We start from the raw sequence: 16,278 nt of genomic DNA, 5'->3' as shown, positions 1-16,278 counted from the left end.
TCTATGGGTTCTCGAGAGGAGAGAAGTCGTAGGGATACCTCGTAAACCGCGCAAATTCACAAGTGAATTGACAGTTAAATTTACATTATTTCTCACCTTAATCACCTTATGTCATCTTGAGGTTTTGTTTCAAACCCCATTCGAACAGAGAGGGAAGCATATTCTTCTTCTTTTTTATCTTTCAATAACAAAGTTTATTCCCAAACTAATAATTTATCATTGTGATTAGTTAGTATAAAACAAAATACTACTTTGAATTTGAATTAGCACTCTGATTGAATCATAGGATTAGATCATAAAAAAGATTGGTCTTAAAAATTGTTAGAATTAGGAGTTGTATACATCAATGTATATAATTTAGACAATTTTTAAATCAAAAAATATTAAATTTATTTAGTATCTAAAAAACTATAATAAGTTGCAAATATACTTTTTTTGACAAATATTTGTTGTCGTCTATGAAAGCCAAAGGTAATACAATTAATTAAGTTAATTCAACTCAAATCAGGTTAGGCAAACCTTTCTTTGCATTTGTATACAATCCTAGTCCACCTTCTATGAAGGACTTCAAGTGATAATACATGTCTCTAAATAGAAGCATTAGCTATGCTACATGTAAATATTAACCAAAAGGGCTCTAACAGTCGATTCAAGCATTAAATTCCTTGTTGCTAAAGTCGTAGCCAACATTCTCCCCTTTGTATTCATATTTTTTATATGCGTTTAGTCCAAACAAATATAATATGTAGCACATCTAGCTTGTCTTAGCTAACTAAGCAATTTTTCATAGCTCAATATCAACTTCTTTCTCTAATTTCTCTTAATTCATCCCTCCCATAGCTTGTTGGCTTTTCTTGCAAGTGTACTCGCATACCTCAAACAAATGATTGTGAGACGCACCATCTTTGATGCACAAAGGACATATTGGTTTATCTCTCTCCCAATCTATGATGGACAAGGATCCATAAAATGAATATTGCTCTAACAAAGGCTTTGTTTTACCATTTTAGTTTACTCCAACAAGGCTTCTAAATGTCACCCCAGCAGTAAACCATTGGCTTTACCTGTTCACAATCTAATTAGTAAGGTTATCTCCATTAGCCCCATCTTTGACTAAGTTGGTTAGTTTAAAAATCTTCTTTAATATGTAGAATTTCCTATCAGGTATAACCCTTGCCTTTATTAAATAGGTGTGAACCCACTTGACTTAAAGTGATTCCTTCTTCATTGACATAGCCCACAGCAGCCAAGTTTCATAATTTGAGGTCTATTAAACTCATGCCCCCAAAGTGTTTTGGACTACACATTTTTGCCCATGAAACAACAGCTTTCCTTAAAGGATTATCAGACCTAGACCAAATAAAGCATCTACATTTGGTTTCAAATATCTTAATGACTTTCACATGAAGGAAGAACAACTGAGCCCAATAGTTATTCAGGTCAAAAATAACACTACGAACTAACTCAATTCTCCCTGCATAGGATAGCTTCCTAGAGGACCAAGCTTTAATATTGTAGTAATTCTATCAATAAGAGGTTTATATCAGCAATATCTAATTTCTTGGAAGCAAGAGGCACGCCAAGATACCTGAAAGGCAGTGAACCCTCAGGCATCTTCGAGTAATCAAGAAGACCTTTTTTATGTTGGACAGGACCCGCAACAAGGTAAACAACACACTTATCGTTGTTAGGAACCAAATCAGAAGAATTAGCAAATTCATTAAGGAACCTTTGAATGGCTTGGAAGGAAAGCATATCAAGCTTACAAAAGATGAGCAGAACATCAGCAAACATCACCGTAATCACCTTAGCTTTACTACGTTTATGTTGAAAATGAAAAGCAAACAAGAAAAGGGATATATTTGACCCTTAGTTGCTTTGATGGTCTTACAAGGTTTACCATTGATAACAATGGAATAAGAGAGGGAACCACTTTATAAAGTCTAGGATATCTTAGAGATCACCATAAGGACTTTAAGCCTATCTCTTAACTAGGAGACTTCATAATGGAATAAGAACCTTAGGAATAAGAGACACTTGAGTAATGTTAATAGGAGCAAACAAATCACCTTTCTCGAGAAAAACCCAACACCCCTTCAAAAGCGTCCTCTTTAAGAACCTCCCAAACATGCTAGAAAAAGAAAGCATTAAACCATCGATCCCTGGACTTTTATGATAGCATTTTCCACCTCCATCTTAGTAACCGAAGAAGAAAGCAAACAAGATTGAGCCATAGAGACTTGGCTACCCCTCTTCAAAGCATGAATGTCCACATCAAACTGAACCTGATTTTCATTGCTTAACAGATCTTTGTAAAATTAATAATCAATTCATCAATATGCAATGGATCCGTCATTACCACCCCATCACTATCAATAAGATTTTTGATTCTATCATGAGATTGCCGCTCATGAATAGAAGTGTGAAAAAATTTGGTATAATTATCAGTCAGGCTAAGCCATTGGATACGAGCCTTTTGTCTAAGGGCACTCTCTTGCACCTGAAGCCAATGATTAAGAGCTAAAATATCCTCCTCTTTGACAAAAAAAGCATGATTATTAGGATTCAAAAATCATCAAATCTTGAGCTTCTTTCAGCCTGCTTCAAACATGCTTGGTTTTCTCATCATTATTATTAAAGTGCTGGTTATGGAAGAGTTTAGAGCCAGTCCTCTAAGCTTCCCCTGCACTCTCTTTAAACCTCTCTCCTTGCAAGGACTATCCCAAGACTTCTAAAGTACACATTTAAAGTCTTAATGCCCAGTCATGAAGTTAAAGAATCTAAACAGGCGACCCCCTTTATCTGAAGAAGGACAAACACTGATTGATAAAGGAGTGTGATATGTTAAGCTATGACTCATATAATGAAGCAATAGGTAACTGGGTTGCCATTAACCCTATGATCAACATCATACATGGCATTAAAGTCACCAACCAACAGCCAAGACTGAGAAAAATTTTGGTTAAGGAGGTTAATATCCTCCTACAAAAGAAACCTATCCCTACAAGCATTCCTGACATAAATGCTAGTAAAGAAAAAGCTAGATTAGGGTCATTACATTCGACTTTGCAGTGAATTAATTGATCTTTAGTGACCAACAAGAGTATTGTCCCAACCAATCCAAATACAATCATTATTCATAGATCGTTAATTATCCACCCAAGACCATCTGTTACGAAAACGCCTCCTAACCAAATTCGCTTTCTTCTATTGCACTCTAGTTTCAACCAAACAAACCAAATGGGTATTCTGTTGGCTAAGAAGATGAAACACCTCCTTAGTTTTAGAGGGATCATTGCAACCCTTCATATTCCAACTGAGCACATTCATATAAACTCAACGGGATTGAGGTCCCTAGCACCTGATTCCACATACCCGACTGTTGAACAGCTTGAAAACTAATTATATACATATGAATGTGAGAAGCTTTCAATGGGTTTTTGCCTTTAGAGCTTCTCTTGGACTGAGCCATGATCTATCCCTCATCATCCTGTTCTTTAGCATTATCTACAATTGCTTTCACTCCATTTCGCATTTCTAGGTCTTTCCTGATAGATCTATTATTAATAGAGACCTAATTCTTTTGAATTGTTCTCGAGCTAACCATAGGCTTAGGTTTATCTTCATATACATGACCCACCATTTTGCAAGCATGGCAGAAAAAGGGTTTTAACCTTTATTTTTTTTAGGAACTTCCTTAGTCACATCCACCTCTACTAACACCCTGGCAAAAGCAATGCGGGACTGAAAAGCTGTAACATCATTTGTACAAATTGGTTCCTCTAGGATGCTACACATACTAAGAGAATTAGGACCCCAACATTTCACTAATAAGTCAAAAATTATAATCCAAACCGGAATGACTCTAAGACTTTCGTCATGAAAATTAAAGTCCATAGACCATAGCCTAATCAGAATAGCACGTCAACCCATTAGCTGATCATCTTAATTTTTGATACTATTAAAATCCTCTTCATTAAAACAGTGAACGATAAAATAACCTTCTTGAAACAGAATAGTAGGTTTACTAATACTCGGCCATGCAAGATTAAAAAACTTAGAAAAAGATAATAGAGATGGACAAGAACCCATAACATACATAGCAATCGAATAATTCCACTTAAACGCTAATGCACCATGTACTACTTTTTCAATGCAAGCCATCTTATCACCGTTCTTTAAAGCAGGAGTCATGAATTTTAGATCCATACGTTTGGTGGAAGACCTATATCTTTTCTTGGGTTTATCAATGCTTTGTTAATCCTTTTCCACCGCCGCCACCAAATTCATATTCATACTTTGAGGATTTTGATTATCAAGCATAACAACAACTTTGGCAACCTTATTTTGATTAATCGATGATCTTTATCGTTCATTCTTGATCCTTATCGATGATCTTTATCCAGCACACGTTTCAGTTGTTCATGATCCATTATCAATGCATTCAGATCATTATGATCTTTATCGTTCGATCTAGGTTGTTTATTACTCCCCTATTCGCCATATTAGACGTTGATTCTTTTAAGGGAGAAGAAGTACTAGTTGTCTCAGTTTTAGTAACTTTTACCGCATTCTTACCAGGTCGTCCCATGGCAATTGAATACCCAAACAGTTGAAAAGAATAAGAATAGCGCAAAAATGAAAAGGAGGGAAGAAAAAACAAACTTTCTCTTTCTATCTCTAACCCTGTTTTGTATAAGAGATTTAGAAGTTTGATCCTCAAGGCATTTAGATATTGAAGATCAAATGTTTGATGGTTTTTTTTAGTCAAGTCTTTTTTATACTTGTAAATCACTTGGTTAAGTTTTGAATTTAAATCCTATTAAATCAAGTCTTGTAACTTTTGAATTTTGAATCATGCCATGTTAATTTTACAATATATATTTATTTATTTTTGTGAAAGATCATCTCTCAGTTAGATAACCATAAAACAAAGAGTTTATATTCGCATAATTTGTAGTAATTGAATTCTATATAGCTCATACATGAAACAAATCTCGCAATTAAAGCGTCTTATAAAACAACTTATGTTTATAAAGTTGGTTCATTAAAATGTTTAGATTAGGACTTCAGTGTACAAAAACAAATGTGGAATCCCATAAGATTATTCTTGGTTTAGAAGCTAACTTAAAAACTATATATTGCTCTTTAACCAGTCTTATCAACAGACCAAAAGTCAATCGAAAAACAGGTCAAAATCCATTTGCTTAAATAAGGCCAAAACTGAGAAAGGTGTACAATACATAATTGAACATTCATTCAATATAGTTAGTAATTACTGCTCGTAATCAACAATTTCTTCTTCAACATTAACAACCTCTTCATATTCGACTTCCTTAGCCTCGTATTCTTCCTCTTCATCACTAACCTCACCATCTCTAAGCCTTTCACGGTCTATTTTTTCATCTTGGTGGTACTTCTTCCATTTGTTAACCCACGATTCCCATTCTTCCTTCAGTAATCTCCTCTTCTCACGATCCTGTTCGCTTAATAATAACGACACATCCTGGTCTTCAGCTTCATACTTCTTGCTGTATTTCTTCAAATTCTTTGCAATTTCCTCTTCCTTCTCAGGGCTCAGCAACGATGGAGGTCTGGGGCGCCACAAAAACTGGCAAGGAAAAAAGCATCAAAAGACTTAGATATCATACGACATACCAAACTGCGATAACCCAATAAATTATTATCAACAGCATACTTGCAACAAAGCATTGTTGTCTTTGTCGTCTGCCTAATTTGATTCCTTACTGAACAAACTGATTTTCACTATTTTTAACCTGATTTTAAGTAGTTAAAGCTGATTTCTACTAATCAAGTTAACTAATTAAAATGTGTTCTTGCTGGCTGTAATATTTTCTGCACAAGCAAAAGGCGTACTGCCTACACATGCAATAACAATAAAATATCATCATTAATTCCACAGAGCCAACACTGTAAACTAACCTGCTAATTCTATACTAGTCTGCATGTAAATCTCCTTTCTTAACTAAAAAGGTTGTCAAGAACCACAGCGCATTTTACAAATTACAACACTGATAGACTCAAGTATATACCCATTTCAATTAAAAGAGCTTTTCATGCTGGAAAAGGACAAGCCATACATAAACAAGGAAACAAACAGAAAAGCATCAAAAGGAATACAGAACAAACAGACAAAGCATCCATAGGCGGACCTAGTTAATTGCAGGGGTTGCACATGCAACCCCATCTCTTAGGAAAGAGAATGAAGCATATGTGAGCCCAGCTATCAACTGCACAAGGTGTGCCGCTGCGCTGCATCAAATGTTTTGATAGACTTCTGTCACACCTGCTGAACAACCAAAGGGTACTTTGGTCTATCATAGAAGGGGGTAAAAAGGGTGAGGTGGCAAATAGTACCAAGGGGAATGAATGATGCAACAGAATATATTTGAGGGTATTCTAGAAAAGGAATCTTTTTGTAACCAACTATGAATAGGCAGCAGATTGTACTACTGTTAGCTTATAAATATGCACTTGTAATAATTGGTTAGGCACTGAAATGAATATACTCTCAAATTCCTTTCTCCTCTAAATTCCTCTGTCCTTATTTCTGTTACTCTTCTATTCCTTTTCTCTTTTCTGTCTGTACTCTCCTCCTCTTTTCTTTTTTTTTTTCTCTCTTAAAATTCTTACTCTTATTCTCTTATTCGGTGTTGTAACAGTGATTAGTTCACCACAACTTCCTTGTGTTTTTTATTAGTATAGGAAATAACATTACATGAAGCGCATACCAATCAAAATTGTTGAATTAGTTCAGTTTTATAATTTAATTGAATTAGTTTCTAATTCATGTAGAATTTTGTGTGGTTCAATTTAAATTTTTGTTTAAAATATTTAACTTTGTGGGGATTAAATTGTATGTTTGTGTTACTCCCTCTCTTTTCTTTTTGTTTTTGTTATTTTGACTTTCATGATCAAGTTTTTAGAACTTATATATTTAATACCTAATATATGAAATTATGTGTTTTTATAAGTTATTTTATATATGAAAATACAATGGAGTGAAAATTGATCAATGATACTTACTTTATGTTTTATCACTCAATTCATAGAACTTGTAAGATATTATTGGTCAAAGTTTTATACATATGACCATAATAATAGTTAAAATAGAAGCAACAATAGAAAAGAAGATAGTATTAGCTTGATCGATGGGAAATAAGGAAGTAAGAATAGTTCTACTCTATCGTTTTACGAGAGATATAATATTTATCGATAAATAAAAAAACTAGCTAAATATTTATCAATTAAATTTTGCAACCCCATAGTTTAATTCCTAGGTCCGCCCCTGAAAGGCTGAAAGCATCAAACAGATTTGAAAACAAGCAGGAAAGCATAAAATGGAATAGAAAAGCATCGTGGTAATCCGTAAGAAACAACCCCAAGAGCGCACCTAAAACAAGCGTAAAAAGGGAGTACTAAATTCTTAAAATAAACAGTACAGTGAGATGAAATTATGGAATGCCTGGAATAAACTGGAAAAAATACTAGAGAAATTAGTTCCCACTAAACAGAGGTAAATATTTACTCCATGGTACCCCCCCAAGGTAAATATTCCCTCTCAATTAATTGTTCAATCTTTCTGAGTTTGTTTATGCCTCGAGTCAAAGAGGCATTTTAGATCTTGCCGTAGTGTGCCTCACGCCTAGGTGCATCTCAGGCGCGCTTTTTAAAACACAGCCCAAACCACATTTTGAATAAACCAAACCAAACCAAATTAATTTTGTTCAAACTTCTCGGACCAATCCATACCAAATTTTGAACAAAACAAATATAAACTGCAAATCGAATTAGAAACCAAAATTGTAGCTAAAAAACTGAAACCATAGTAGCAAAAGTGAAGGTGACAATATGAACTTGAATCCTTGAATAAAGGTTTTGGTGGAGCCCACTAAAGTTTTCACATATGCACATGAGGTTGCAGAGTATTTTTAGTCAACTTGGAGTTTAAACCATAGTGCAAAAATGCAATAACGGTCGCCTAAATATTTGTCGAAAGCAAGAGCTATACCATAACGCTGCCCAAAAACTCGGTTTTATTTACTCCTTTAGAACGCATGAATATTGATTTTTTTCTGGAAAACCTATTGACATAAACCTAATCCGAACCAAATAATTTTCAATCCAAACCATATTTCTTATTCAGCTAGCAATTTTTATCCAAATAACTTACATCCCTAATCCTATGGTTTGTACTAGAAGAGAAAAAGAAGGTAAGAGATCAATTAGAAAGATCTTTTGTCTTTAATTTACAGTGCCAGCATATAACAAACCATTAAGATAGTAAAATTTATCCTCTTAGTAATCATCTCGTAAAGATTACGCCTAACTATTTATCTCAAAGTATTTTTGTTGATACCAGGCAAGGTGCCCATGTGTGACTACAAATTTAGAACCATGAATCAACGTTTCTAAATCTTTTGTGCTTAAACTATTACTACCCTTAATCTCCTGCAGTTCACAAATTCAACAAAATTGTCTCGAGCAAAACAAAGTAGCATCAAGTTCAACAGACAGACTTACAAAAACCAATAATCCTTACCTGGAAGAAATGGTCCTTTAGTATTCTGTATAGTAGCTTCCCATTGAACGACCAGACGTTGAACCCATTCTCCATCTCATGGACTGATGTGACAACAGTTGCAACATACCTGAAGTTTAAGACAGAAAACAAAGACGAGAAATTTTAATCGATGAAAATAATTGTAGAAAACAAGGAGCAGACAACTACAGGAAACATGATTAGTTAAAAAGATAATTACAAAATATCAAAATAGAAGACCATTACCTCCCAGTAGGATCCCACTCAACGTCATTACACATAAAATGCTCAGTTGTTGCCATAGTTTCAAGATCATCAACATTAAAAAATTCAAGCTGCCCATTAAACCCCTTTAATCCAGCTAATATAATAAACCGACCACCAGGAGACCAGTATAGAGCATTAGCTTGCTTACTCTTAAGAGTTGTGAGCTTAGAAACTCGGCTTGTGTGATGAGCAGTTTTCATCGAGTAAAAACTTACATCAGGCCTCGGGTTGTCACCATGGATAACAGCAAATCTATGGCCCTTAGGCTCCCATGCAAACGCAATGATTTTATCATTTTTATTTTCAAGCTCCAAGACCTCAATGGGTATGTCACGTTCCTTGATTCGAAAAAGTTCAAAGCCAGTATATGTGCTTTTCTTGGTTTTTGTATACCTGTCGACTTTAACAGCAAGGTACTCTCCATTGCTTTGCCAATACATTTTGCAATCACTGACACTAAACAGATTCTTCTGCCTGATCTCAACTTTGCTAGGGATCTGATAGAGACTAACCTGAAGCAAACAAAATTATTACTAGATGTTGATTCAGCAACAGGAGATTCTACTTGAATCTAAATGCTCATATGGAAAAACCTAAGGTAGCGAGCTTGGAAAGTGGAAAAAAACTGGACTAACCTTGGCTGGTTGGTTTCCAAGTTCTGGAACAAAAAGTGCTAATATGGAATCAGTAGGAGACCAACTGAAGTCCATTACATTTTCCACTTTAATCGACTTTTTGTCTATAAGACTAAAAGTTTCAGTCTCATACACAAACACAGTGTTCTTTCCAATTCTTGCAAAATATTTGTCATCTTTTCCACCAGCCCATCTGCACGCAAACACACAAAACAAGAAATACATAAGGAAGCTTACTAAACATGGGACACTAGTTCCACATTGACCTAGAGAATCATTTACTTGAAGATTGGCCAATTGAGCCCAGTCAAACCACCAGTTCCACCAACTGCAAATTCATCAGCACTTCCTTTAAAGTCTCTCCTCACTTTTCCAGTCCTTACATCAAAGATGTTTATAACGACCCTCTAGAATAAACATAAATATAATGTCATTGAAAATCATGATTTTATTTAGAAAAAAGCACGCAATTACATTAAATGAATCATGCAAGAGTATAGAAAAGCAAAAGGCCTACATGAGTGTCACGTGGATTGCTTGGTTCATGGCTGCTGTATGTAACAAGATAGTTCTCACCAGGAGAAAAGTCGATGAATTTAACCTACAGTTGATACCATCAAAAATCAGTAAGAAATAAGAACAAAGATCAAATCCATAGTTGAACCTCAAGAACACGAAAAAAGGTGAGAACAAACCATAGGATGAGCATAACGCTGTAAGCGATTAAAAGCTGAGGCCCCACCCCAGACAGCAGCACCTTGGCGATGGACTGTAGCTAGGTAAGTGCCCAAAGAAGACCATTGGACAAAGCTTTCTGTCCAACACTGCAACGATAAAAAAAGAACTAATAATGATACTAAATAACAAAAAGGACAATAAGGAGTATACTAGGTCTTTCCCATGTTGCCAAAAGTTTCCCTGGTTACGAAAACAAGATTAAAACTGAAGAAAATAATAATGCAGAAAAAAAAATGGGTTTTTGCCAGTGAATACTGGTTTGTATTAAATATCAAATGAAACAATAGCTCATACTTATACAAGAATTAAGGAGACTAAATTAGGAAACTAAATAAATACAGAATATTTACAGAATATCCTAAGAATAATCTATTATACTTTCCTACAAAAACAACTTCTAGCAAAAGTAAGAAAACAGCTCAAAGACACAGTTTTTAGTCATTTGCTGCTGCAGCATGTATAAATAGAAACAAGAGGAAAAAAATTAGAGCACTAACAGAACGTTTATAAACAGGATCAGGCTTCATCTGCCTAGCATCATTCCAAAGAACCTCAGTATCATGGCCAGCACGAATAACAAACTGATCTCGAGCTTTTACATCAGTAAGCCACAGTTGTAGATTTTCCTACAAAGTCAAAGAATAGAATTTTTATTGGCAAGCACATAAGAGAAGTTGATATCCATAGGCACACTTGTTTTTTTAAATATCATAGAACAGGGGTGAAGAGAAAATTCCCCTTCCACTACAAATACCAAGTCCATGTCATCAACATTTTTTTACTTCAATTAGAAATGAACTCTTACCCAAAACAAACACCATTCAACAAACAACTGAGTGTTGCCAACTAGTTTCTCTCAATTAGAAGTTTGACACGGTCCCCATGTGTGGGTACACTTATTATGATGTTCCAAGTCATCATGTTGAACAGTAGGATAACATACACCATGCATCTCAATGGGCCTAAACTCCAGGACCCTTTGGTGCCTATGCGCCTTGCCCCTTTTAAAACTAATAGTAAACCCTAAAACTATATCCAAAAAACACAAGGGATTGCATAACTTATATATCCCAATATCCCTATGAACTTTCATCATGTAGTCTTCTAAATTGAAAGCGATAATACACAAGCTGCTACAATCAAAACAATCATTTCAACATAACATTTGAATCACATCACAATAAATAAAAAACTTAAAAATCACGGGATTCCATTGCAGAATAAATTCAACATATGAACTCCAGTCATTTAATTAATTGAAAACCTAATAAAAGTTGACAAAATAAAAATTACCCCAGGAGTATACAGCTTTGTTTCCGGTGGAGCCCATTCATCAGGAACTTTCATAAACTTCTCAATATCATCAAATAAATTCACAGCAAATATGTGTGACTTATCCAACTTATACCCATGAGTTTTATCCTTAGCAAGCTCAGCTTCCTACAACACAAATCCAGAAAAAAAAAAAAAAAAAAAAAAAAAAAAAAAAAAAAGAAAAAGAAAAAAGAGGTTTAATTAACAACGGATGGAACAATCACATGAAAACCATTAGCAAAAAATCGATAGAAAACCTGAGGAGTATTATACTCAATGAAGCAATAACCAAGAGTTTTTCTCGTAGAAGGATCAACAGGCATCCAAAAACCATCCTCTTTGATGACACCAATTTGACTATAAATCTTGCGAATAACACTTTCAAGTTTTTCAAATTTCTCTTTAGGAACTTGAGGAAGATGATCCACCACAACTATATTTGCAAAACCTTGGTCAAATTCCAAATTTTCCTCTTCCCTAAGATCATCATCATCACTGCATAAACATGAAGTGTATCAAATTCTAAATTCCCGAATTGATAGAATGACAAATAGAATGACAAAAAAGAAGAATCATTAGAGTTATAATTAAAACCTAGGGATGCCCAAATCTTCTCCAGGAGGAAGACGTATGGAATCCAAATCAACTTGCGAAAGATCGACACCAATTCTCACTGCCATTGCTTCGATGTCGACCGTCATTGTTGTCAGCGTACGGTAAAATGCAATTTATTCTACATATTGGTAAATTTATGAAATAGAGGAATTCACTGATAGTATTTTATAAATTTATTCTACATATTAGTATAGAGCTATATGTAATACACCAAGTTGTAGATATATAAGTACATATAAATATAAATTTTAAGGAAAAATGCAAATACATATTATCGTTATCAGATTATATTTCTAGTAATATATAATAAACGATATATAATATTTGTAACATATAATGGTTGCATTAATGAATAATTAATTGTTAACTATCAGGGGTGCACATGGTCCGATTCTACCTAGTTTGACACAAAAATCAGAGCAGACTAGAAATGACGGTCAGAAATTGTTCAGACCAAACCAAACCAATTGACCTCGTCTAGAATTTATTCTTTTTAAAGCAATTTTTCCTTTAAGGTATAAACTGAAATAATAAACACTAGGCATTGTCACTAGCAAACACTAAACACCAGTACACCACAATTATAAACTGAAATTGCAAAAATAAAGAACTACATACTGAAAAAAAAAAAAAAAACAAAAATCAACAAATTTTTTTTGATGAAAATAAACAAAAAAATCAACTGAAATTCCAATAATAAAGAACTACATTGAATAAAAAGAGTAGCACACCCTAAGAAACTACACTTCTACATACTGAAAAATCGAAAAAATCAACAAATTATTGATCAAAATCAAGAAAAATCATGAATAATTCGAAAAAAAAAAAGAATTATAGAAAAATTGAACACAAACAAATCAATCATAAAAAAAATCAAAAATAATTCGAAAAACCAACAAATATAAACCGAGAAAATCCCAAAAGAGAGAGTAGCATACTTACATTACAAGATTCTACACATAATTCGTCTTGAAAATTAGCACTTCAGAGTTGAAAGAAAATTCATAAGAGTAGAAGAAAACAGAGAAAAGGGGCGCCACAAGTGAACTTCACTGACTTGATTCCATTTCCAGTGAAATTACTGTCTAACTTGGAATTTTCAACTTAGGGTTTCACAATTTCATGGGCTTTAAGTTTATTTTAAAAGTGGGTCTACCAGCCTATGTCCATTGATTTTTGAATTTTTGAAATTCTTAAGTGAAAAAAAAAAAATTAATTAAATAAACTAACTTTCAAACAATTTTCAAAAGTAAGCGTCCGTACCCCAAAGCTGTGCTTTGGAGCTGTTCGCAGTTAGTAACTGCGAACAGCATATAAGACAAACTAGCTGTTCGCAGTTAATAACTGCGAACAACTATTTTGTCTTATATGCTGTTCGCAGTTACTAACTGCGAACAGACCTGATCTACAAAATCAGATCAGTTTCTGTTTTTCGCAAAATCCCAATTCAAAAACCCACTTCACTCGACATTTCCACCTTCTCCCTCTAAAACCATTGATTCATTCCATCAAATCGTGCAATCCTCTTTCAATTTGGCACTTCAAAATTAGTGTGGGATACTATAGCGCGTAATGCGCCAATATGGGTTGGTACATGGCATTCCACCGCCTTGTGACACTGAACCCCAGCTGCACCTAATTTCGCGAAGAAATCAAGCTGGGGCAAACTGGATGGAGATCAACGGGCGCCACATCGCTCGTTGGGATCATAGACTTGAGCTGCTGGCACAAGGTGCGCTAATCGATGTTGTCGGCGCACCTACTACACCTGACTATATGCCGTGGTTCCTCTCCATCACGCGCCGATGGATGACACCACGTGCCCTCTTGGAAGCAGCACATTACGCACCTGCTGCGCCTGCGATGACCCAATTTGTAAGTCTTCATTTGTATTTATTTGATTAAGTTGCCAATTAAATAATAAAATGTTACATTTTATTAATATTAATTGCAGGCACAAGGTGCGGCAAACGTGATGCGGTACAGCCAGGAGGAGCCGGTGAGGGAGATTGCACATGGCATGCTCTTCGGCTCGCAGTTCCAGCACTTCATACCGAAAGTCGCTGCACAGCACTCACCGACTACCTCCCATACGCACATGGCATGCTCTCCTTCTTATGACTACCATTTGGAGGAGATGGATCATTCATATCCCGTTGATGCTGCGGGGACCTCACAGGCTGGGCCATCACAGCCATCACAGTACCAGTCCCCTCCACTGCCAGAGCGTCACGCGAACGCCTCTTTCTATCGTAGGAGGCGAAGGAGACCAACCCAGTTGGATAGGGTAGATGAGGGTTCATGAGCGTTAACGATTACCTTTTGTATATTTGGATCGACTATGTACATATATATATATATATTTTAATTGACTTGTATATTTCAAACATTTGTATATATTTTGTTGCATATATATTTTAATTGACTTATGAATGATCGGAGTTTTGGCGATGAATCATGCCGCCTTAAAGATACATCGACTTGTAATTACCTATTCTAATGTCTCTAGTGCAATTACAACAACAAACAACTCAAAAATAAAGGGAAAAAAAAAAATTTACTTAGCTGTTCGCAGTTAGTAACTGCGAACAGCATATAAGACAAAATAGTTGTTCGCAGTTAGTAACTGCGAACAGCTAGTTTGTCTTATATGCTGTTCGCAGTTACTAACTGCGAACAGCTCCAAAGCACAGCTTTGGGGTACGGACGCTTACTTTTGAAAATTGTTTGAAAGTTAGTTTATTTAATTAATTTTTTTTTTTTCACTTAAGAATTTCAAAAACTCTTGATTTTTGATCTGGTCTGGTTTAGAAATTTTAAAACTTAGAACGGACTGGAAACTAGGGATGGTCATGGGGTGACTCTGGAGCATGTTAGTATGATCCGAACTAGAGCTGTTTATGGGCGGGCTACCCGCCAGGCCCGGTTCGCCCGGCTCAAAAAACGGGCGGGCATGGACAGCGATTTTTAAAAAAAATTTAAGTTTGGACGGGTAGTACCCGCTCGCCAAGATAAATGGGCGGGTAGCGACACTAAAAAAATACCCGCGGGTATACCCGCCCGCCCGCTTAGTTTAATATATATTAAAGTTTTAATAATCAATTATATTAAGTTACCCAAAAGATTAAAAAAAAAAAACGAAAAGAAAAAAATAAAAAAGGAAGTAAGGAACCGCCTCTTTTAATGTTTTAAGTTACCCTAAAATTTCAAAACCTGCTTTTCAGTTCTTGCCTTCTTCATTTCTCCCTCACGGGCACACGGCTTCACAGTTCTTCATTCCTCCCTCACGGCTTCACAGTTCCATTCTCCAATCTCCATTAAAGCTTCCCGGCGATTAGAGCCTGCTGCGGTAGTCCTCCAGAACTGCAGTTGTCTCAGGTAGTATTCCCGTAATTCTCCAACTTTATATTTTGTATTATATTTTTGATATTTATGTAATAAATACCCACCTACCCGCGAGTCCCGCCCGCTTTAAAAATGGGCGGGTAGCGACAAAAAATTATGCCCTCAAATGCGGGCGCGGTTTTGTATATTTGTGCCCGCGGGTAGATTTTATAGCAAATACCCGGTCCGCTACCCGCCCAAGCCCGCCCATGAACAGCTCTAATCCGGACCCATAAATTTTTAGTGGATCCAGACTCGGATCTAAAATCTAAGGGTCCAAATTTTCAAACCCAGACCTAAACCTGCAGGATCTACAAAAAGTCTCTTGACTTGTCAAATTTGAACCTTTGGTAAGAAACACCTTAATGGGTCTAAATATCATTTACAAATAGAAGTAGTATGATTGAATGAAGCAGCTTAACCACTTACATAACTCATGCACTTTTCTTATTAAGCAAAACATACAACTATATCTATATCTATATGTCAACAACACAAGTAAGAGGAAGCAAAATACACAACCTAAAATACACAGGGAAGAGGAAACTATATGTCAAATGGAACAAACCCTAAGTCCCAAAATCGCTATTGTGAGGCAAAAAGAAACAGTAGTTTTTTTTTTGGCTCGTCAATGGCATAAGTTTAAACAATTCAACCATTGACAGCTTTTTAACTAATACAGTGTAACATTTACAATAAAAATGGTGTAAAACTTATTGATATAGGTTGACTATGTATTAAACAAGAACCAAACTATATACA

The 16,278-nt window shown here is 35.3% G+C and overlaps 2 protein-coding genes across 3 annotated transcripts; one reads left to right on the top strand and one right to left on the bottom strand.

Annotated features, from left to right (window-relative positions):
• Window positions 1–5,000: 5,000 nt before the first annotated feature.
• Window positions 5,001–13,237, bottom strand: LOC130821261 (eukaryotic translation initiation factor 3 subunit B-like). Of its 2 annotated transcripts, none has more exons than XM_057686952.1 (12): window positions 13,075–13,237; window positions 12,112–12,250; window positions 11,775–12,012; window positions 11,497–11,643; window positions 10,701–10,829; window positions 10,161–10,289; window positions 9,983–10,066; window positions 9,748–9,872; window positions 9,466–9,658; window positions 8,810–9,342; window positions 8,564–8,672; window positions 5,001–5,611 (listed from the first exon to the last, which is right to left on the bottom strand). In XM_057686952.1, exons 2-12 carry the CDS (start codon window positions 12,216–12,218, stop codon window positions 5,276–5,278), a joined length of 2,130 nt encoding a protein of 709 aa, XP_057542935.1. In that variant the 5' UTR covers window positions 12,219–12,250; window positions 13,075–13,237; the 3' UTR covers window positions 5,001–5,275. The 2 variants fall into 2 exon arrangements, with proteins under 2 accessions (XP_057542935.1, XP_057542942.1); XM_057686959.1 differs by having other exon boundaries at window positions 12,112–12,199.
• Window positions 13,238–13,587: 350 nt separating this feature from the next.
• Window positions 13,588–14,453, top strand: LOC130826283 (serine/threonine-protein phosphatase 7 long form homolog). The gene is made up of 2 exons (XM_057691893.1): window positions 13,588–14,007; window positions 14,087–14,453. Exons 1-2 carry the CDS (start codon window positions 13,705–13,707, stop codon window positions 14,435–14,437), a joined length of 654 nt encoding a protein of 217 aa, XP_057547876.1. The 5' UTR covers window positions 13,588–13,704; the 3' UTR covers window positions 14,438–14,453.
• Window positions 14,454–16,278: the final 1,825 nt, after the last annotated feature.

The sequence above is a fragment of the Amaranthus tricolor genome, chromosome 1, assembly GCF_026212465.1.
Source record: "Amaranthus tricolor cultivar Red isolate AtriRed21 chromosome 1, ASM2621246v1, whole genome shotgun sequence".
In the NCBI taxonomy this organism is placed as follows: domain Eukaryota; kingdom Viridiplantae; phylum Streptophyta; class Magnoliopsida; order Caryophyllales; family Amaranthaceae; genus Amaranthus; species Amaranthus tricolor.
This window is presented reverse-complemented; position numbering and strand designations above follow the sequence as displayed.

What these genes read in the sequence shown, in the direction of transcription:
- LOC130821261 (XM_057686952.1), bottom strand. Translation starts at nt 12,218, where the DNA reads ATGACGGTCGACATCGAAGCAATGGCAGTGAGAATTGGTGTCGATCTT. An exon ending in GCAATCCACGTGACACTCAT is followed by an intron (nt 9,873 to 9,982) that starts GTAGGCCTTTTG and finishes TGTTTATTCTAG; the next exon opens with AGGGTCGTTATAAACATCTT. An exon ending in CTCAATTGGCCAATCTTCAA is followed by an intron (nt 9,659 to 9,747) that starts GTAAATGATTCT and finishes GTTTGCGTGCAG; the next exon opens with ATGGGCTGGTGGAAAAGATG.
- LOC130826283 (XM_057691893.1), top strand. Translation starts at nt 13,705, where the DNA reads ATGCGCCAATATGGGTTGGTACATGGCATTCCACCGCCTTGTGACACT. An exon ending in CGCCTGCGATGACCCAATTT is followed by an intron (nt 14,008 to 14,086) that starts GTAAGTCTTCAT and finishes TATTAATTGCAG; the next exon opens with GCACAAGGTGCGGCAAACGT.